The following is a 22,433-nucleotide window of genomic DNA, read 5'->3' on the forward strand; positions in this document are numbered from 1 at the left end:
AGACGGGAGTAACAAGTCAGTGCAGTTTATAAAGTGGTGAGTGGTATAGGCTAATGCTGAAACTTTGAAACGCACTTTGTGCACGGGGAAGTTTGGTGACCTTACTCACGTTTCCTGAAAAGTACTGTGTGGAACTTCAGTGTGTGGTTTTCACAGAAGGCCTCTTGGTCTCTGAGAAAAACACCAAGCTTCGGGCGGAAATATGTCGAGAAATGTGATTCGTATTGAGAGCATGTGAGGGGACCGTCGCTAGTCACATGAAGCGCATGCACTCTCCCATTGAGCAGGTGACATGTGTGAGTTGCTTAAGTCATTCAGTGAATGCAATCCCACTGTAGGGAAAAAAAATGACCAGACAGTGGAGGGCAGATATATTACAAAGTTCATTTTAAAAAAGTGTGAAATGTGTAAATGAAGTGTAGATACACCACCCCTTCCTCACTAAAAGCTGTTGAGAAAAAGCATTAACTGCGTCTTTGAAACAGACATTTTTCTTGAAATGGTTGTCTGCAAGCCATTGTGCAAGCCATGTGTCTGTTTGTCTAGTCCTTGTGTTCTGCTTGTGGAGTGAACTGTCTGCCTGTCTAATTGGTTTTTAATTGCTCTCTGGTTCATATGTACAGTGAACTGAGAGTGAATGTCAACTGATATTTAATATTCTCATTGGTCACAACTCAGATATCTAAAGTTGTTTTAGGCATGTATGAATACTCCTTTTTAAAGAAAATGCCTGTGGGTGTTTGTTACTAGAATGACCTTAAGGGGATCTCCATGGTACCTCCATTGTAATTGACCCAGTTTCTTGATTTCAATGCAATAGCTGAAGTAAGTTAACTGCAAAGATCAATGAGGGAGTGTAAGATTTTGTTTTTTTGTGAAGCGGCTGTCTGAGGTTTTTTTTTTTTTTTTTTTTAAAGCAGGTGTGCGTTGCTTTGTTGCATGCATGTGCTTAGCTTTCTTGTCAGCTGACTTTCAAGTGCACAAAGACTTTTCAGCCACTATACCTGAAATGCCCTTTTAAGTTTTGATACACTTTCCTTTGGGCATTTGCCATTACACAACACCTGGTGCAAGTATTTGCTGTTAAACACATGCAGCTCTTTCCAGAAAATTGCCAGTGATGTAACTTCTTTCTGAGTCTGCAAGCTGAGAAGCTGACTGGACTGGACAGCGTATCTAGAGATCAAAAAGACCGCAAATGAGTATTTGCCTTACTGGTAGTCTGGCACCCTAGTAAACCACAAACCATATGTACAAAAATTCAGTTAGTAAGGAGAGTCAGCAAAGAAATAGAATTTCCATGAACTTTTTGGTATTAATGTAATAAGATTTTTGCAAATTATTTTTTCATCATTTCATTTTTTATATATATTTATTTTTTTATTTAATGCAAAAAACAGCATATTAGATTTCAAATCCTTTGTTTCCATTTTAAAATACTGACACTGTCTTCATTTTAAAACCTTTACTGTAAAAATAGCTGAATTTCTACTGTTGTTTGGTGAGTTGCAGTTCAATTAGTCATCTAACAGATCTGGCTCTACCCTGCCTCTGCTCCAAATGGATGGTGCAAAACCTACACATGACAGAAGTCAGTCCCCCATTTCAAAGGGGGCCCTTCAGTTGAGCAAGCGGTTTAAAGAAAGCAGCTGGTGCATGGGTGGTGAAAGGTCAAGCAGAACTTGGAGAGATGCCAGTTCCTCTAGTGCAATCACAACCTCTCTTTCCCTCATGTAGACTGAACTGCCCTGAAATCCCCCCATGATGTAACTGGGTGAAAATAAAACACATTGCTGCAAGCCCACATCTTTGAAAAGAAACATACCATAATTGCATTTTAAAGGTATTTATTAAAAGATTTATTGCAAAAATAGGTGGCTTCGTCACCACAATTTGACATTGCATTGTGTATATTTGACAAAATAAAGCACAACTTCATAATACCACCAAATACTGCAGGAAAATCCATTCCCCCACCCAAGGATATCACAAAAGACAAGTTACACTAGTGTCCATGTAATATTTTTCAGATAAGATCCCAAGTGCCCATTCTTCAAATTCTTCAAAATATCACTTAAACTTAGTTCCTCTTTAAAATCCACATCACACCAATTCCATGGTCTCTTCACCTCCGACAATCTTATAAACGGGCTCTCGCAGTCCACCTGTCCTTTTCTCTTCTATTGTCTCCATGATTCCACCACAATAGACTTGAGTGGCACAGGAGCCTTGACTTTTCCATGCTCGTCCCAAAATAAAATCTGAACCTCAGCTTTTCCGGGACGGCCAAACGTACGCTGGGTCAGTCCACTTAGCTTCCCGTTGTGTGGGTAATCCAGACTACATCTCGAAGCTTTTTAGCTTTGCACCGGTGTACCCTTCAGGATGGATGTATTCAACTTGTTTCATTCACGTGAACATGCCAAAGGCATCTCCCATCAGCGTTCCGGCAGAGTAATAGTAGGCACCCATTCGTAGACATTGCGGCTCTCCTCACAGAACAAACCCAATTTCTCAAGAGCAGAATCTTTCCAAGAGTCAGAATTGGGGCTCTTTAGAAGAGAGAAAAAAGAAACAATATTAATATCACATTCAAATGTAAGGTGTTGGCAAGTTGTAGGTGTGTATGCAATGGAAAGGAGGTGATCCACTCACCGTTACAAGTATGCAGTGAGCGTCCTTAGGTTCCTCATCCTGTTCGCTGCCCACGATGTCAGCAAGACGTTCAATGTCATTCACACGAACAATGTTGATGTCGTTGTCGAAGCAGAAGGCTTGAATGAGAGTGAAGTGGATCTGCAAGGCGATGTCACATTCGTACTCCTCATCCGTAGCCAGGACACAGAAAGCCACACTGTCTGGGTCACTGAGGTTGCACAAAGGAGAAATATTGATTAGGGAATGGTTCAACATGTTCTGCTTGCATCTATGCATAGGGAAGACTAGGCAATTGAAAAACCCATAAGGTTTGGTATTCTCTATATTATGGACCTAATTAAAACAAGAACAGATACTTACACATTCATGACTTGTGCAGACTCGTATACCCCAACGGTAAGACAGTCCTGCTTTTTAGCGGAGACCAGGAGCTCCTCTAGTGCTGTTCCTGCACTCTGCATTCTGGAGAACACAACCGGCTTGTTAGTCAATTTACTACACTCAGCATTTGATTGACACAACGCAAAGAACGATAACAACATCAACTGAACAAGACACTCACCTATCAACAGTAGTAGCTGTGTTATCTTGTCCACTATATTCTTCAAAAGTCATTGTTTAAATCCACGTTAAGTCGCGTTTCGCGTGTTTTTTCTCTTCTGTGAGCTGTGAGTTTGTGATGCCGTGTCAAGCGCTGGCTGTGTTTTTATACGAGATCAGCGGAGTTTCTCGGCAGTGGGCGGACATTCCGCTCATACCCGGTTCTGATTGGCTGGCGGCACGGGTGCATGTAAATCGCTCTGATGCAAGTGCTTTGCCTGTAAACAACCCACGTGGGTGTTCAAAATCACTCCATCAACAACACAAAGCGAGCACGGCTCGTACTCTTTCTTACTGCTTAGGTGCAAGTTGTTGAGTTAATTTTTTTGTGTTATTTTTTGTGTTATTCTTTAATCCTCCACCTCAGATAGGCTATAGCAGAATTTTTGTGGCGAAACTCGAATCCCCCATGCACATTTGTTTTTACATTGATTTCTATTGTTTTATCATATTGTATTACTCCATAATCATGAGCCCGCCCCCCCCCCAACCCACACACAAAAAGACTGACTGGTGAGTGTGATCGAGGCACACGCCACTCTTTTGCATTTGTAAAGGAGTCATCCTTACGTGTCCTTGTCACGTGACTGCTTAGCCGGACCTAAAGCAGGAATAATAGCCCCATGTCCCACCTGCCCCTGGCTTTGTTACACCCTGCAAAAAGTGTGTCCAAGTGAGATCAATAGCCAAAACTTTTGTTCCTACTTTTTGTAAGTGAGTCAGTTCAATGCATACATATAAATAGCCAATAACTATCAATCCACCCTTAACCTGTTTAGCTCTCATACATTAATCAATTGATCAACCATTCAGCAAAATCTCGACACAACATAGCTGCACGTTTCAGAATACAAAACCAAGACTTTTTCAAACCAATGTAGAGGATTGGAAGCTCTTTGTAATTATGTATGCAGTACGCTGGATTGCTGGTCTTATAGTCTCAGCCAGGTTTTAGAGAGGTTTTAGGCACTTGTGAGATTGTAGACTAGTTGAAGACTATTTTAAACTGCAACAGGGAAGAGCATATGTCTGTTTGCTACCTTTAAAGACTTTTCTCCGAATGCACCAAACGCTGGGATTACTAATATATATTTCATTATAGCATTGAGATTTTTGGGCTATTATGAGTGGTATTTCGTCCATATTTGAACCATGCAAAGTGTGTAAGGCGGCATCTAGCGGTTGTGCATATAAGCGCGACCTTTCATAAGTGAGTCACGCGCTACACAGATGCAAGATACACATTTTCTCAGGGATGAATATTTGCACATGTCAACACTCCACGAATTCATGCATCTGAAATTAAAGCTGCAGGGTATGATACATGATACTACGGTAAAACTGTACAGCTGATGGTCGAACGTGGAATAATAGCAATAGATTTACTCCTCTTCTAAGCCACCGGTGCAGAACTATGATAGCACAGTGATGCGAGATGTTCTGGCGCCACCTACAGGGACAACAAGGAAGTTACATCACCGATTTATCAGCGTTCCAAATATTTACATTTCCTTTAAACTCTTCTAATTTAATCGTGCTCAAGGATATTTGAGCGATATTAAGGATATTTGTAAACAATATTTTGTACTTCATATATGAGCTTCTTTTAAGGTTATGACTGTGTGTGTGTGTGTGTGTGTGTGTGTGTGTGTGTGTGTGTGTGTGTGTGTGTGTGTGTGTGTGTGTGTGTGCTGGAGAGAGGGTATCCAAAAATGATATAGCCAAGGTACAGATTTGCATCTCAGTTTTGGTTAGTGCATATCAGACAGGATAATTGGTTTCTAGGTTAATTTGGGTTGATTTGCATTTTCTTCTAGCAGCCAAAAGAGGACATGTCTGGTTGTAACCATGGGTTGTAACATGCTTGGACATGCACAGAAGATTGACCTAGTTTCAATGTAAGACTTTTATAGATCACTTTCAAAGAATCCCGGTAGTGTTTTGAAATTAGTTGCATCATATGCAGGGCCGGATTTACCTCATAAATGCTAAATGCATAAATGTAAATATTGTGATGTAGACAAAATAATTTTGTTTGAGGCAGTAAGTGCATCGCATTACGTTTTTGCCAATTTACAGGTTATTTGGTTTATTGTAGCTTTGTGGGCACTATTTTTTTCTGTCATTTGGCCAAAATCTCATGTTGTAGAAGATGAAGTGTTTCGCACAGGCTATTAAAGACAGACAGTATTGGCAAATGCTAGACCAAGACACTCTTCTCCGCTCCTCAAATACATAAAACATTAGCCTTAATGTTTCTTGAGTAAAGAAAACGCTGCACTTATTCAAAGAACACGTTCTTTATTTGCCCTTTTGCATTGCAAACAAGCAGAGACTACTGTCTGCGTGAAGAAGCGCTGGTGGAGTTATTAAGTTTGACTGACAGTTTGAGGATCCAATGGAGATACGAGGTTCAGTCACAAGCTCTTTTTAATACGTTTCATTGGTTAAATATTTGCAAAACACACAGTGACCAATAGTAATGATTTATGAAAAAAATGGAGATACGAGGTTTCTGCACGATGTTTAAAATTTGGTTAATTTAGATAGTAATTGTCTAACAGTGTTTTACTATTAGAGTGAAATAAAAAAAAAATTAAATAAAATAAAAAAAAAGTCCTCGTAATTGAAGAAATGCAAACACTTGTCATGCATAAATCTTACCCTGATCGATTCATATGCGTCATATCTAGAATTATGCACAATTCTTGGCCGTTTCTCAGTTTTCATTGTGATTAATGACAAAAAATGCATGTATTTATAGTAAACTGATCATTTTTAATAGATAATTACATGATCAAGACAGATATGAAGAGTTTTATCAACATTCCAAATTTGTAGACACATCAGTGCATCATATGACCAAAGACTGAAAGAAATCAATAAAAAAGACTGCAATAAAATAAGTCTTTTAAGAGACGAAACAAAATATCTACATCAAAATGACATAAAAATGCTTCACTGACACAGCAGATCATGACATTTGTTTTATATGTATATATACATATATAGACATAAACCCTTTTTTATTGTGTTGATATATGTGCAACACTATACCCCCTCTAAAAGGTACATTTACAGCAGTTTAACGGAAGGGGTTCTAAGCCACAAATAATGCACAAGCAGAAAACAACCTTTACAAAATAATTAGCTTTTCCCTTTTCTAAATACACTCCCATGTCACTATGACTGATATTTCAGTGGTGGAATCTCTTTAAGCATGTGGCTCCCTTATTAAAAAAGGGAAATAATATTTTACTAGATGCCCAAACACCTAAAATGTCTCAAGTAATACAGACAAATGAATACATTTCCTAAATGTACTAAAACTCAATGAGGATGCAATACAGAGTTCAATACAATGTAACTCATTCACATTTACATTAAAATGGAACCATCATTTGTGCAGAAGAAAATTAACAATAATGGCTGGGTTTCATAAAAAGTGCTATTATAGCATGACAATAGATCCATATAAAAAATGAAAAATGGTCAGACTGTGATGCTACAATTAAGAGAAATGTCTATACTGAATCTTTTACCTAAAACAAAGCAAGGTTTGTTTTAGATGCTTTCCTACATTTCATCGGATCGGTGCTGTTGTATTATAACTGATGTGGGTTTCTGCTCCATCCAGCTCTCCTTGGTTTTGCTCTGCCCGTCGTAGATCACCGGCGACGCTGGGGAGTTCCTGTGAGACTCAGAGAGAGCTCCGTCTGCTTTGAGATCTGACTGGGCAGCAGCGGGGAAGTCAGCGGATGAGTTGCTGTTGACACCAGACTCGGAGTCAGACTGCTCGACCCGCTGGTAGTCAGGTGTGTGGTTCTGACCGCCGGACAGCAGCACCTGCTTATTCTCTATGGTGGCCACTAGGAGGACATCCTGCTCCGGCACTTCTTTAGCGGAGGTGGATATAATGTCCTCTTTCATGATAGCCGGATAAGACCGCAGGGCTCGGGACATCCCTAGAAAGCAGTGGAAAACCACATTCTTAAATGACTTAGTTACAAAATTGATGCTAAAATAAAAACAGCGCAACACCAGTCTCTTTCTGCACTTTTTATGATATTATAATGTAAATAACTTTATTTTGCTCCCAGATATCTAAGAAACATGAAGCTGTTTAATTAATTTGCATATTATTATTTTATTACTAGAATATAGATTTTTAAAAACTTTAATCAGTTTATTTTTGTAGGTATATGCTATTAATTTGAATGCAATTTGTTAATATTTATATTAACTATTTAACTTTAATATCTAAATGTTTAAAGTCACCATGAAATCAAAATGGATCATTCTTACTTTTATGAAATATTGCAGTATTTCTTATAAATTATTTATTCTTGCACATCTTTTTCATTTATTTATTAATGTGCCCTCGTAATCTTAAATCAAAATAACTTCCCCTCCCTCTTGCAACATCTCTTCTCTGATGATGTGTTTACTGGCGCGAGGGCGGGACAACCTTTCACTCACATGACATCACAGCAATAGCAAATCACAGCCATCCAATCAATGCCATCAGCCATCTCGATGGACAAAATCAAGTCCCGCCCTAAATTTTTTCTTGTTTAAAGGTATAGACCCTTTTACAGTTGGTAAACACGGTGACGTATTTGTGTGGGCGGAGCTTAGCTGGAGGCAGAAAGATCCCTCTGGCCGCTTCACTAACGTTAGTTTGCAAGTTTTGTTAGCTTGTTTTTTAACAATGACTGGAGAAAATCCGATTTTGTCTTAATGTGCAAGGTCACTCACTGTCCAGGATGCCGATTGTTATTTGCAAAAGTTAATTTTAACGGACGGAACCAGATGACCGTACACGGCTCAGTCAATGGACGAACTGACAGGATTAACGTTAACGCTACCTCCGGTTGAGTGGCCTGACTTCTACACCTACCCGAAACCGAGGGTAAAGAGAAACTGAGGACATATAAATATATTTAGATGCCTATAATATAACTATGTGCTGAATGGTCATGTAAAGACTTGTGTGGTTCAATCCGCAGTTCTGCCTAGCCAGCGCCAAGACAACAATGTAAAGAGTGACACTACGGTGCAATTTTAATGATATGAATATTTTCTAGAAATAAAAATTCCAGATACAGCATACTCATTTTTCATTGATTCTTGCACCCAAGAACACAACAAGATGACTTTTAATAATAAAAATAATAACTTAAGCTCCTTATTATGTAGCCGAATCTGTGCTGGTTTGTATTGGCCGCCTCCAGTTTTCCGTTTGTTTTGCCTCCAGCTAGCGCCGTGACGTAACTGTGACGTCGGCGCAAAAGGGGTCTATAGCAGAGGATTTTTTACTTCCGGGTGGATCACCTATACTATTAGTCCTCCTAATTGTCAATCATTCTGGTGAATCAATCAAACTTTTCAAAAAGTGGAGAGGGCGGGTCTTATCTAAAATTCGGAAAGATCTTCCGCTATACCTTTAAGAAGCCGTTTCACTCAGATAATACGGCACAATATGGAAGAATCACATGCCGACTTTAAATAAATGTGTTATTGCTGTGATGTTAAAATTGGTATTGAGAATTGTGGAATTTCACTGGTACACCATTGATTACTGAAATAGCATTATTGTATAAGTAGAACAAAACATAGCAGAACAACAAGCAAGACAACATTCCTCACTACCCTACAGGAACAATGACAAACGTTGTGCTCACCTGTAGATGCTGTATAGAGATCTTTCTGATTGCTGCTGCCAAAAGGATTGACTGAGGGGAAAATGATCAGACAAAAAGAAAGCAGGAACACCTAGAAAAAAAAAAACAGAGAAGGTCAAGAAACGCATCACACTCCTATTGTATTCATGCAAGACAGATTGTTCCGATTACATGCTGGTGAAAGTTTAAACTCAAACATCATATTTCATTTAAGACCAATTCAACCCTACTGAGAGATTGAAATGCCACGGTGGTGAAAACTCACCATGATACAAGTGCTAGTCGTGGTGGTTTTCATTGTGGACATTTTCACCATAGCTTGCAATTTTCTTAGCTGTTCAATAAGGGACCTAAAGATACAAAAACAAAAATTCTAGTTAATAGCATTAAGGTATTATTACAACCAATATTAAGATGAATTAAATAGAAAATAATGTTGTGCTGACACATGATGTACACTTACATGTTTTGTTTCTGCAGCATCTGAACTTTCTTTTGTAATTCCTGGTTGTGAGCAGTGCAGATCGCCACCCTATGGACACACAAAACATTTATTTCAATTGCTTAATAAACAACACAAAGTAATTTATTCAAATATTTGTTCTTTTGAACTATTTTTTAAAGAATCCTTGAGCAGCAAATCAGAATCATTTCTGAAGGATCATGTGACACTTAAGACTGTAGAAAATTCAGCTCTGCCATCACATGAATAAATTATATTTTAAAATATATTCAAATGGAAATCAGTTATTTAAAATTGTAATAATATTTCACAATATTACAGTTTTTTTAATGTATTTTTGATAAAATAAATGCAGCCTTGGTGAGCATATAATTGTAATAATCAAATGCTTTCAATGCACAATAATTTATTATAATTTATTATTTATTCCTGAATTAATGGAATTAATTATAGATCATGATTAACTGAACTATAGCAATTATACACATTCAATATACATTATATTATGCAATACCTTTACAGTTAGGTGTTAAGTGCTGTCTCTATTTTGAGAGACATTATAAGTGTCATGGTGTCTGTCTCTCCACACGAACCTGTTTTCTAGGCCATCAACATAAACTTTCTTCTTTTTGCGACTCTCCTGAGCAGACTGCTTGTTCCGGATCTTTCTCCTCACCCTCTTCAGGGTCCGTTCCTCTGCCTAAAGAAACACAGCCTTTTAACTAACACTATCATATTATATTTAATTTTGCGTTTCATTTAAACTTTAATATGAAACCATCATAAATCAGAATCCATTTCTCTTACCTTTGTAAGAGGCATCTGACTTGGAATACTTGCACCTTCTTTTGCCAGAAGTCTCCTCTCTTCATCGGTCAAAACAATCTCCTTGAATTGGAACTGGAGGCAGAATATGCACATTATAGCCTCGTAATCTGATCACATTTAGCAAAAAATCATATAAAATGTGATTTTTACAAATCCGTTTTCAGCTACAAACTGTGGTTTGAAATCCTATTCAAATTGCATTTCTGGAAATCCATTTCAGTCTGACCGCTCTAATAGGATTTTCTGTGACTTTCTCACGCCACGTAAAACGTAAAACGTAAACAGGTCAGACTTTGTTATAGGAAACATGCTGAACGTCGCTACAGAAACAAGGTTATGTTGTTGCCGGTCGAGCAAAGAATGACAATATATGGGAGACATGTTGAATTTTAAAACCGATAATTTAGATCAGATTTCAATCGGATACACATATAATTGGACTTGGACACAGCATTTGTTTTAGTTTTTTTTAAATGTACCTGGTTGTCTGGTTTGCCATTCTGTGTGGAGTTTTCAATCGTAAGTGAGCAGGGCGGCTCAGGGGAGAGGTCATCGTCCATACTGACATCAAACTCATCTGACAGGAAGAAAATAAACTTAAGATGGGGCACTTAAATAAGCCTTATGAACATATAAACAAAACAAGAATATTTCATGCACCCCTTCACACCCCAGCCCACCACAACAGTACCGTACCAACATCTATGAAGACATCGGACTCAGGATTCTCCGAGCGGACACTGAGCAGGGCGTCTGTGTCCTGTGGGAGTGTGTAACAGTGGTCTGCCTGCACCACCTGGGCCTCGTAGCTCTCCATCACACACTCGGAATAAAGCAGGGGTTCGAGGCCTGGACTGGGGACGGTGTCTGTCTCACTGCCATCACGTGGACTTTGGGGGGTGGTATCCTCAGAGATGCCGCTGTCACTGCCATGAGGAGACTGAGACAAGCAGTTGACAGACAGACCATCCTCTTCCTCACCCAGAAGACTGCTGAGAAAGTCCTCTGTATCCATTCCATCCAGCATCTGCAACAAAAAAGCATTAATCAAATTACCAAATACAATATATATATATATATATATATATATATATATATTTGATATACAGTATATTAGTGCTGTCAAATCGATTAATGCAAAGAAAGATGCAATCATAGAGCTAGTCTATGCTATGAAACTGATAAAAAGAGAATTATATATACAGATTTGACAGCACTATATATATACAATTCTCTTTTTATCAGTTTCATATCATAGACTAGCTCTATGATTGCATCAATTATAACATCTACATGAGAAAACCATGAAAATTAGATCACTACACATGAAGGTTACGTACATTATGCCCTAAAAGCAAATCATCCAGGAAGTCATTCCCCTCTGTGAGGAACAGATCACCTGGGTCTTCATCTGGGAAGATTAGACCAAGCAGGTCTGTATTTTCCATATCTTCGCTTACTGACATCTAAAAGAGGAAGTAGAAATCAAATGAGAGCATGCAAAACAGAGTAGATCCGCAGTGACGCTGCGCACTGACAGCTCGATCAAGTCCAGACCCCGCCCACTCTCATCATGTGACTGTAATTCCGTTTTAAACAGAACAACACAAATGACTAACAACTTCACACCGCTCATAGTCCAGCGCATGCTAAAAGTCACAATCGCAAACATAAAAACGGTTGTGTGTGATAATTTCTGATAAATAGTTTTAAACCCAATTAAAATGACAGGGAATTACTGTAACACGATGACAGCTCGTTTAATTATTCACAAGTAACAATAACTGTTACAAGTGCCACGACGATACAGGTATGATTTTAATCTGATTTGGTTATATGATCCGATTTCCTATTATGTTCAACACATTGCAATATGTGCAGCAGAATTTACAAATGTATTGTTAACAATAATACTAATGATAGAACGAAATATAATATAATATAATATAATAATAGAATGTTTATTGTGATGAATGTTATGATACATGGAATACATTACATCACGTAAAAAATTAGCTGGTAAAGCATCTGACAGGTCTGACATTTGACAGCTTTACAATAACTGAATTGTGAGGAAATGTGATTTTGCTCACATTTCTATCTAAAAAAGCTGTGAAATAAATTCTTACCTCTGTTGATCTTGTACCAATACAAGAAACGTTGACATATACAACAAATAGGAAGTGCCTTCTCTCTTTGTCTTGAAATGCAGTTCCTGATGAAATCACCCTCCAACGAGGCAAAAATTGCGTCATCACGTAAGGGTGCATCAGTACGCGCACGTCTTCTGCGAAAGGCTTTCTGGGAGTTGTAGTGTAAAAAAAATCATGCCTCAAATAAGCCGCTTATGAGTCTGTACTTTTGTAAAACTTTAAAATGTGTTAATGTTATTGTAAGTTTAAATCGATAAATCATAAAAACGTACAATAAATTATTTGATTATAAAAACAAACGTTAATTAGAAACTTAAATGTGCAAACAAGTGTACATTCTAGCCTATGCATATCATGTGTATTTTGCATATTTATAAATCGTGTTTTTTTTTGTATGCACACGTTTTGTATTTTTTGAGGACTCTAAATCAATGATTTTTATACTGTACAGAATTTGCATTTCATCCCCTATACCTAACAATTACAGGAAACATTCAGCATTTTTTAATTTTCATAATAATAATAACAATAAATTGGCATTAGTTTTCCTCATGCCATGGGGACCAAAATCTTTAAACAAAATTCACTGTTTTACTATCCTTGCAAGGCCATTTGGTCCCCTCAACATAGGGGAATACCTGGACCACACACACCTATTCTTGTACATCTATCTTTGTGAGGACATTCGTTTGCAAAACCCATCACAACTAAGTGCATAACCCAAACCCTTAAGGAATTTAGCTCAAAGCTAGCTAATTATAACCTTATCCCTAAAACCAACTCTCGACCCTTAAACAAGTCTCAGAAAGTGAGGACCAGCCAAAATGTCCTCACTTTACTCTCTTTGTCCTTAATCCGATGGTCTAAAACTCAAAATGGTCCTCACAAAGATAATTGTGCAGGTTCATGAATGCACACACAAATATTTAGTTTTCACAATAATTTCTGTATTTTAAATCATATATGATATTGATTTTTCAGTGGATTCTTATTTTATCTTTAATTTCCAACATTTGTGGTAAAATATTGTGTATCTGAAATATATTTGCAAAGAGAATGCTCGAAACAATGCAGTCTAAAGCACTTTATTACATTTATGACATGACATCCATGACATTAAGACAAAAGTCTTGCTTCACTCACACTTTCCATTCATTCGTGTAGACTACTTCATTAGAGACATTCACTGATCTCCTTTTCAATGAAAAAAGATAACAAAAGAGGTATATCAAATATAACTAGCTGAACTATATCTGTCCCTCATTTCTATATAAGCTTTCTGAGCATCACAGAATGATGCAGAGTTTGGACGTATGCCTCAGGCTCTTGTATGTCTTCAGACGCTCCTTTTTAACATCCGTTCCGTTTACTACATGAGTAACTACTGGCATGCTGTCCACTGCTTGTCGTTTATGTGAGCGGTGTAAGAGGATTCGATAGACTCCAGTGATGGAGCTCCTGCAGTCTTTGCCCTGGTTGTTACGAATGTGGTCTGCGGTGATGCCAAGAGCCTCCAGGGCGTTTTTCACCTCTATCTCATGCTCTTCAAGGTCCCCTAGCTTCGACTCTGCCAGATGGAGCGGATCCATTTTAAAGGGCTCCATGGCCTTGGGAAACTCCACCGGCAGCAGCCACTCACAGCCCATCATCTGTTCTACACTGTAGCGGTCGGACGGCTGGGATTGCAGGATGCCCCGGATCAGTTTCTGACAAGCTTCCGGAACCCAGGTAGGCACTGTGTACGACCCATCGAGGATGCTGCGCTTCAGCTTGGCCACCGTTTCGGCACGGAAGGGCATGGAGCCGGTCACCATGAAGAAGAGCATGACCCCCAGGGCCCAGATGTCCACGCAAACACCTATGTAGTGTTCGTCTCTGAAGAGCTCAGGGGCGGCATAAGGGGGAGAACCGCAGAAGGTGTTGAGGGTCTCGTCGCGACGGCTGACGGTGCTGAAGCCAAAGTCTCCCACTTTAACACAGGTGCTACAAGTGTAAAAAACATTCTCTGCTTTCAGGTCTCTGTGAATGATGTTATTGTCATGCTGCAAAATGACAAAGAGAAATTACTATTAACAACTAAATACAGAGATATTTGTATATATATGTATGTATGTATGTATATATTTATATGCACACATACATATATACATATATACACACATACATATATATATATACATACATATATACATATACATATACACATATATATACATACATACAGTACCAGTCAAAAGTTTGGAAACACTACTATTTTTAATGCTTTTGCAAGAAGTCTCTTATGCTCATCAAGCCTGCAGTAAAAAAAAACAAAAAAAAAAAACGTAATATTATGAAATATTATTACAATTTAAAATAATGGTTCTCTTTTTTAATATACTTTAAAATGTAATTTATTTTTGTGATGCAAAGCTGAATTTTCATCAGCAAGTACTCCAGTCTTTGGTGTCTTATGATCCCTCAGAAATCATTCTAATATGATGATTTGATACTCAGTTATTATCAATGATGGAAACAGTTGTGCTGTTTAATATATTTTTTTGGAATACTTTTTTCAGGATTCATTGATGAGTAAAACGTTAACAGCATTTATTCATAAAAACAGTATTTATTCAAAATAAAAACATTTCTAACAATATAAATCGTTACCATCACCTTTTATCAATTATCAACGCATTCTTGTTGAATTAAAGTACTAATTTCTTAAAAAAAAAATAGTTATTGTTCCCAAACTTTTGAACGGTAGTGTATATTGTTACAAAAGATTTCTATTCTAAATAAATACAGTTCTTTTTAACTTTTTATTCATCAAATAATCCTGAAAAAAGTATCTCAGGTTATAAAAAAATATTAAGCAGCACAACTGTTTCCAACATCGATCATAAATCAGCATATTAGAATGATTTCTGAAGGATCATAAGACACCAAAGACTGGAGTACTTGCTGATGAAAATTCAGCTTTGCATCACAAAAATAAATTACATTTTAAATTATATTAAAAAAGAGAACCATTATTTTAAATTGTAATAATATTTCATAATATTACTGTTTTTTTTTTTTTTCAAACTGCAGGCTTGATGAGCATAAGAGACTTCTTTCAAAAGCATTAAAAATAGTAGTGTTTCCAAACTTTTGACTGGTACTGTACATATATACATATATATACATAAATATATACATATACACACTGTTTGTGATCACTGTACCATTCAAATAAAATAAAAAATAAATAAAGACAAAATTCTCTGTGGCTTCTCTTATAATTGCCTTGAGTTTACCTGCACGTAGCAATAAAGACACAAGGACGCTTTTTGCCCAAAAGTCTTGGACATGCGGCATTTATGAGAACGGATTAGAAAAAGTGGCCTCTTAATTGTCACCTAAGGCTTCAGCGGAGAAAAACAGACAGGAAACACCATGCCTTGGACATCTCGACAGATGGCGAGTGGTGCTGCTGGTATGCATATAATCAATGAGAAAAAACAATGTGTTCAAATTTTAAAGACGGAGCACTGCGTTTCTCTCAGTGTGTGACCCTATTTACACATTGTTTTGCTAATGTTTGAGGATCCTTTTAGCGAAAGAGCTCTGATCGCGATACCATGCAAAATTTACATTCATGTTTATCATAGAAGAGGTGTATTCAGGTCATTTTATGTATGAATTGCATTTTTATTGCATTGTATTTTTGTATTGTCTTGCATCGTATAGCAAACCTGAAAAAGTTAACTAGCATGAAAATACTTAAATCTGCCAAATTTGAAAGGCCAGGAAAAAGAGAGAAACTTTCAGCCCACAATTCTCATGAATTGCCTCCTGGAATTCTATTCCATGCTTCATGTACATCTCACCATATGCTTCACGGCTGAGAGAACTTGAGAGAAGACAATCTTGCTGTCGATGTCGGAGAGCTTTCCCTCTGTGCTGATCTTTGTGTAGAGCTCTCCTCCGCTCGCGTACTCCATGACCAGGTGCAGGCGGGTCAGAGTCTCCACCACCTCGTACAGACGGATGATATTTGGATGGTGCAGCTTTTCCATGCTTGATATCTCCCGGGAGAGAAGTCTTTGGGTCTTTTGATCGAGCTTGGTCTTGTCCAAGATCTTGATGGCTACTTTGTCTGTGAATGACAACATAAAGTTTCAGCTACAGGGGCTTCTCATTCAGAAAACATTCATATTCTTTCGTCTTTGATACTTAATGCATTCTAATGCAATTTGTATATATGAACTGCTTAGTGAAAACAGCAGTAAAGGTCCACTGTAATAAAGGAAAGACCTTTGAGCAGTTTTGATATCAGATATGGTGTGCCATGCGATATGGAATGTCATTCTACACCCTTTCTTCAAGATCTGCTGCAACACAACAAATACACTGTGCATGTAATTCACATCGCTTTGAAACGGCACACCACGACCTCCTATCCCTTACACACACCGATCTTTGATGAGGCCTACAGCAATTCTAAAGGTCTCGACAGAAATGTGACACCTCAAACCGATCCATCTGTGTCTGAACCAGACAACTTGTCTCAGCTTGACTTTGCCCGAGGGCATGCTTCCCACATAACCCTGACTGTCAGGACACATTTTCATCCATACAATAACACTGACCGTTAAGCACACGTACTGGGTTATATGGGTTAAAACTACATATAACAGCACTGTATCACAGCAACAAGTTTGACAGGAAAATATTATTTGAATGTATATATTGTATTAATATATTACTACATTAGTCGGGGACACTTAATATTCAACAATATTATTGATTTGACTGCACTGACACTATTGGATGTGAACAGAACTGAGCTGGACGATGACATCACTGTCATTTTTCTGTGGAACTGCTTTAAAGATATTAGATGAAATTAACTCATTTAATAACTGATGATTTTTACAACAGAGCTGAATCAACACTGAACAATGACACAATTCTCTTTTTATAGGCTGCTTTACAGTTTGGATTATTGAATTATTTGTTATTGCTGTAAAAGCTGCTTTGAAACAATCTGTATTGTAGAAAGTGCTATAAATAAAGGTGACTTGACTACCTGTTTTGGATCAAATGTAGCAATATTCTAAATATTTGAGTTGTTATATATATATATATATATAATTTTTCACAACTTTCAACATGTTTAGTGGTGTTGCACCACTCAAAAAATTAAATACAAAATAACGATTATTAATTATAATATAAAAATATTTAATAATTTAATAATCTAATTTTTTTTTTTTTACATTTTAATATTCAAAATATTACAAAAACCCTGATATCTAATTCATCATAGCCTAATAATTCTCTGTATATTCTCTGTATATTCTCTGTATTCACTGCTGAATGAACGCTTTGTGGTCAGTCAGTAAGATTTTTTTAAATAACTTTTATTATTAATTTCTTTCATTTAATATTTTTTAGCAAGGACGGATTCAGTTGAAGAAAAAGTAAAAACGTTTACATTGTCACAAAACTTACTCTTTTACAAAACAAGTGCTGTTATTTGAATTAGAGTAATGGCTGATGAAAATTCAGCTTTCCCATCACAGAAAAACATGTTTTTTTTTTTTTATTGTAATAATATTTCCCAATATTACAGTTTTTACTGTATTTCAAATAAATGCAACCTTGCTGAGCAGAAGATACTACTTTCAAAAATATTTAAATATTTTACTGACCCTAAACCTGCTTTGAACGGTAGTGTAGCAATCTTCTAAGTAAATATTTGACTTTTCACAATTCTCAACATGTTTAGTGATGTTGCAACAACGATATGAATTATTCTAATATTAATTGTATTAAAAAATATTTAAACATACAAAATTGTACACAAATATTAGGGGTCATCGATATGGATCGATACATCGATCAAATGACTAACGATACGATGTATCGATGCAACGTGTAAAAAATCAGTACCTTTATTTTGACACTTTCCACATCTTCACGCAATGTCTGTCTATGCATTACCGGCGCCAACGCGTGCATTCTCGTTTAAACACAACTGGCAGGGCTCGGCAATAAGGACTGGCAGACAGAGTGCTGAATGATCACAAAACTTTTATCAGTAGCACGTGTTTTAAGCCTTGCCAATTTAAGGATTCAAGCACAAACAGACGAAAAAAAGAAAATATTTCAATACTCGAGCACAGTGTGAGAAGTTTTCTGTGCGCACACACAGAGAGAGTTCCCTTTCGTGCTTGAACGGACAAAATTATGTCAGAATGCCCGTCTTGGCGAATATCCTAGTAAACACAGTCGTTCATGTCTCAAGTAAATGTAAAATGTTAACTAAATTTTAATTTCTGTGCCTGAAAACCTCTGTTAGACCGACCTGAAAAACCGGAAAAGCACTGATTAATTCACTTGTCTCTGTTCTATTGTAATTTGGTTATCTGTAGAAAATATTCTTAGCATTGAGTCTTTGAATGTCTGCATTTGCCCCAGACTGGGATCAGTTTCAGCCTTCTATAATTTACTGGGAAGACCTTTATAGAGGTCAATGCAACTAAAAAACAGGGCTCTAAGTATGCATTTCCAGGCACTTTACATGAAGAGTAAGATGAACATCGCGATATCTCAACCACCTACTGTAGCTTGCGGGAAAACTTCTCAGGAAAGTCAAAGCATATGTATGTACCATTACATTCAATTGCTTACCTTTCGTTAGAGCGTGGATGCCCAGCTTGACGTGAGAAAAGTTTCCACAGCCGATCTCGCCACGTATCTTGTAGAAGCCGATGCGGCGACCCACGGTGAGCTCTCGCACCATCTTCTCATCTTGGCACATGTCCAGATTGAGCTTCTCCAGCGGGGTGAGGCGGCGCGGCTGGGTCCCCTCGTCGTCCGTGCAGATGTCGGAGCTGTCTTGTCGGCTCCATCGTGCATAACGCTGGGGACCCACAGCTGAGACCCCGACGGAGCCCCCCCCAGACGGATAGACGGCAGTCATCCTGCCACAGGCCACTGGGGGGCTTAGCTCATGGCAGGAGACCTGGAACTAAAGCACCACCTGAAGGTATAAAATGATACACAAGGAGGAAGATCAATTTGCTTGACCTCGACATATAAACTCATTCAGCTTATTATAGAACAAATTACATGATATAATGTATTATATAACTACTATTTAAATATTATTGTACACTATAAAAAAGTTGCTGCCTTAAATTTTGTAAGTACAATCAACTTGGATGTTTAAGTCATCCCAACTTAAATTACATTAAACTGACTGAATCTTGTATATTTTTGTTGAAATTTTTTTTTTAAATTGTTTAAAAAAAATTTTGACGAGTTAAAGCAATGTAAAAACATATGTATAGCATAATATGTACAGCAATAGTAAATATACAAGTATAATAAATAATGAATAAATATTAAAATGTACATAAACTAATAATATATGTATATAAATACATTTTAATAAAATAAATGAACAATTTAAGGATTATTTCATTGCAGAGCATCATCGCACATTCATGAATAGTCCTTTCTTACCTTCACATGTTGTCCTGAATGTCTGTGTCAATTTCCAAAATTAGCTCATTATCGCCACATCTCAGCTCAAGGTTGTACACATATCCAAGTATAAAGGAGTAGATGTTTAGGGTCGTCTGCTTCACCCAAGCGGTCAGGTGCACAGTGCTGTTCCTTCCCCTCAGTCCTGCGTCTCCCTGAACCTCATCAGATATGCCCGATTTAATTGGTGAGTTGCCTCAGCGATAAAAATAGACTGGGGATCAGCGTTGAGAACGATGAGGGCTGTGATTGTTGCCTGGCTGCTATAACAAGGCTCCACGCTGCCCTCGGCAGTCCTGGTTTCTTGTATGGCGCTTCCTCTCATTTAACATCTTTGGCTGGTTGGTCATTCAGAAATGGGGAAACCAAATGGAAAACAGCCACTCCCTCTGATTTGTTCATGTCGGTGTGTGTTTTTCTGAGCTTCTGACTCACTCTACAGTCTTCTTTCTGGGATTAGCGTGTACAGAGATCCTAATCCGTGCCTTTTTTTGTGGTCCTTAAATATCCAATGTAAACTGTAGGGACTAAACTAAAGAATTCTGTTTACCTGGGAAGAGAGAGGAAGAGAGAGGAAGAGAGAGAGAAGAGAGAGAGAGAGAGAGAGAGAGAGAGAGAGAGAGAGAGAGAGAGAGAGAGAGAGAGAGAGAGAGAGAGAGAGAGAGAGAGAGAGAGAGAGAGAGAGAGAGAGAGAGGAAGAGAGAGAGAGAGAGAGAGAGAGAGAGAGAGAGAGAGAGAGAGAGAGAGAGAGAGAGAGAGAGAGAGAGACACATTAAGACCATGACACTGCCTTTACCCTGTCCTTAGCTCACCTTTCCATAAGCTAAACCCTTAGTTTATGGTTTTTTTTCTTTCAATTTAGTTTGTCTAAACCTGTGTGGAGTTTTTTTGTGGCAAGGTTTTTGAAGCTTTTAGATTATTTTAGATAGATTGTTGTTGTTTTTTTTTACAATTAAATTATTTAAAAATTTAAGACAATAAAAATAAACATGTATTTATAACTAAATTTTAAATAAATTAAATGTGTTACAACAAATGTGTCTGAGATCAGTGTGTGTTTGTGTGTGTTTCAGGATGCAATTAGGGTGAGTTTGCTGATGTAGTTTCTTTAACAAAGTCCCTAAAGAGCATTATAGAAGTACACAGAGTGCCCTAGAGCCACTGAGCACTAACAGCACACATAGAAAAGCCCTACACACACATTACGCCACAAATATCATGATGTATGAAGCAATAACAGAATATCAATTCAGATTACGCTTAATCTGATTATTGACAGTAAAACAATTACAAAAGTAAACACCACTGTTCATTTTTTAAAAATAAAGTAACTTTTAATTTAGCAAGGATGCATTAAATTGATCAAAATTTATAGTAAAGTCATTTATAATATTACAAAATATATATATTTCAAATAAATGCTGTTCTTTTGAACTTTATATTCATCAAAGGATCCTGAAAAAATGTATCAGTTCCCACAAACAACTGTTCAAAATTGATTATAATAATTATAATCAGCAGCAAATCAGCATATTAGTATGATTTCTGAAGGATCATGTGACACTGAAGACTGGAGTAATGATGCTGAAAAGTCCGCTTTGTAATTACAGTAATACATTATAGTTTGAAATGTTTTAAAATATACGGTGGGCACCTATGTAACTGACCCCAAACTTTTGAATGGTAATTTAAGTATTGAATCATTCATAATGTTGATATGTGATTGAACATTATTTTCATAGATAGATGATGGAGTTACCATAATCTATTTTCAGAAAGTGTACAAATATAGTTAATAATACTTTTATGGACAGTTTTTTTTTTTTTTGCACATGCTCTATGATCAAAGGACACCAGGTGTGTTAAATTGATGCAGTTTCTCCTCAAAGGACTATTGAGCATTGCACCTGCACATACACCTTTAAGTGTGACTATGTGTTCTTTGCAGGTGGAGACGAGCGGTGATGCTGATATAAGCTGCTGAGCTTGGTTTTAAACAGGGTTCTTTGACGCAGTTGTATTCTTTTGTTCTAACTCCCTGAGCATCAGCATTTTAGGATTATATCCAAACCAACCAGATCTGTAGAAAGTGCTTTGAAGCTGATCAGGTGTTGCAGTCATGTATATTTACCTGTGTATTGTATATCTCTCTAACTTGTTTGTGTTACTACCAAAAATGATCAGTGATTTGACAATCGAATAAGAACCCAAACAGTCTTATACGCAACCAGCAGGTCTTTTTCTTCATTAAATCCCCTGCAGTCACAGCACTGAGCATTCAAAGCATAAGACTGCAGGTTCATACCACAGTCTATGGTTCATACACACAACAACATTTTGTTGATTTCAACAATCCTGAGTGAGAAATACACTGCTTTTTGAAAGTTTTGGGTCAATAATTATTTGATTTTTTTTACTGTGTTTGAAAAAACAGCTGCATTTATTTGATAAAAAAACAATAAAAACAGTAATATTGTAAAATATTAATAATATATATATTTTTTTATTTTATTCTTTTTTAAATGTAAT

General features: G+C 37.2%; 3 protein-coding genes across 3 annotated transcripts; all 3 read right to left on the reverse strand.

Annotated features, from left to right (window-relative positions):
* Positions 1-1,832: 1,832 nt before the first annotated feature.
* On the reverse strand, positions 1,833-3,339 carry gadd45ga (growth arrest and DNA-damage-inducible, gamma a). The gene is made up of 4 exons (XM_081348464.1): positions 3,221-3,339; positions 3,019-3,120; positions 2,656-2,866; positions 1,833-2,552 (listed from the first exon to the last, which is right to left on the reverse strand). Exons 1-4 carry the CDS (start codon positions 3,271-3,273, stop codon positions 2,439-2,441), a joined length of 480 nt encoding a protein of 159 aa, XP_081204590.1. The 5' UTR covers positions 3,274-3,339; the 3' UTR covers positions 1,833-2,438.
* Positions 3,340-5,544: 2,205 nt separating this feature from the next.
* creb3l3l (cAMP responsive element binding protein 3-like 3 like) lies at positions 5,545-12,483 on the reverse strand. Its single transcript, XM_081348993.1, has 10 exons — positions 12,363-12,483; positions 11,574-11,699; positions 10,930-11,260; positions 10,713-10,810; positions 10,213-10,305; positions 9,999-10,105; positions 9,406-9,474; positions 9,208-9,292; positions 8,943-9,033; positions 5,545-7,223 (listed from the first exon to the last, which is right to left on the reverse strand). Exons 2-10 carry the CDS (start codon positions 11,697-11,699, stop codon positions 6,835-6,837), a joined length of 1,389 nt encoding a protein of 462 aa, XP_081205119.1. The 5' UTR covers positions 12,363-12,483; the 3' UTR covers positions 5,545-6,834.
* Positions 12,484-13,456: 973 nt separating this feature from the next.
* nim1ka (NIM1 serine/threonine protein kinase a) lies at positions 13,457-20,454 on the reverse strand. The gene is made up of 4 exons (XM_081348849.1): positions 19,884-20,454; positions 19,047-19,398; positions 16,238-16,506; positions 13,457-14,428 (listed from the first exon to the last, which is right to left on the reverse strand). Exons 2-4 carry the CDS (start codon positions 19,336-19,338, stop codon positions 13,673-13,675), a joined length of 1,317 nt encoding a protein of 438 aa, XP_081204975.1. The 5' UTR covers positions 19,339-19,398; positions 19,884-20,454; the 3' UTR covers positions 13,457-13,672.
* Between the last annotated feature and the right edge of the window lie 1,979 nt (positions 20,455-22,433).

This window comes from Scardinius erythrophthalmus (assembly GCF_964197995.2).
Source record: "Scardinius erythrophthalmus genome assembly, chromosome: 20".
Classification (NCBI taxonomy): Eukaryota; Metazoa; Chordata; class Actinopteri; order Cypriniformes; family Leuciscidae; genus Scardinius; species Scardinius erythrophthalmus.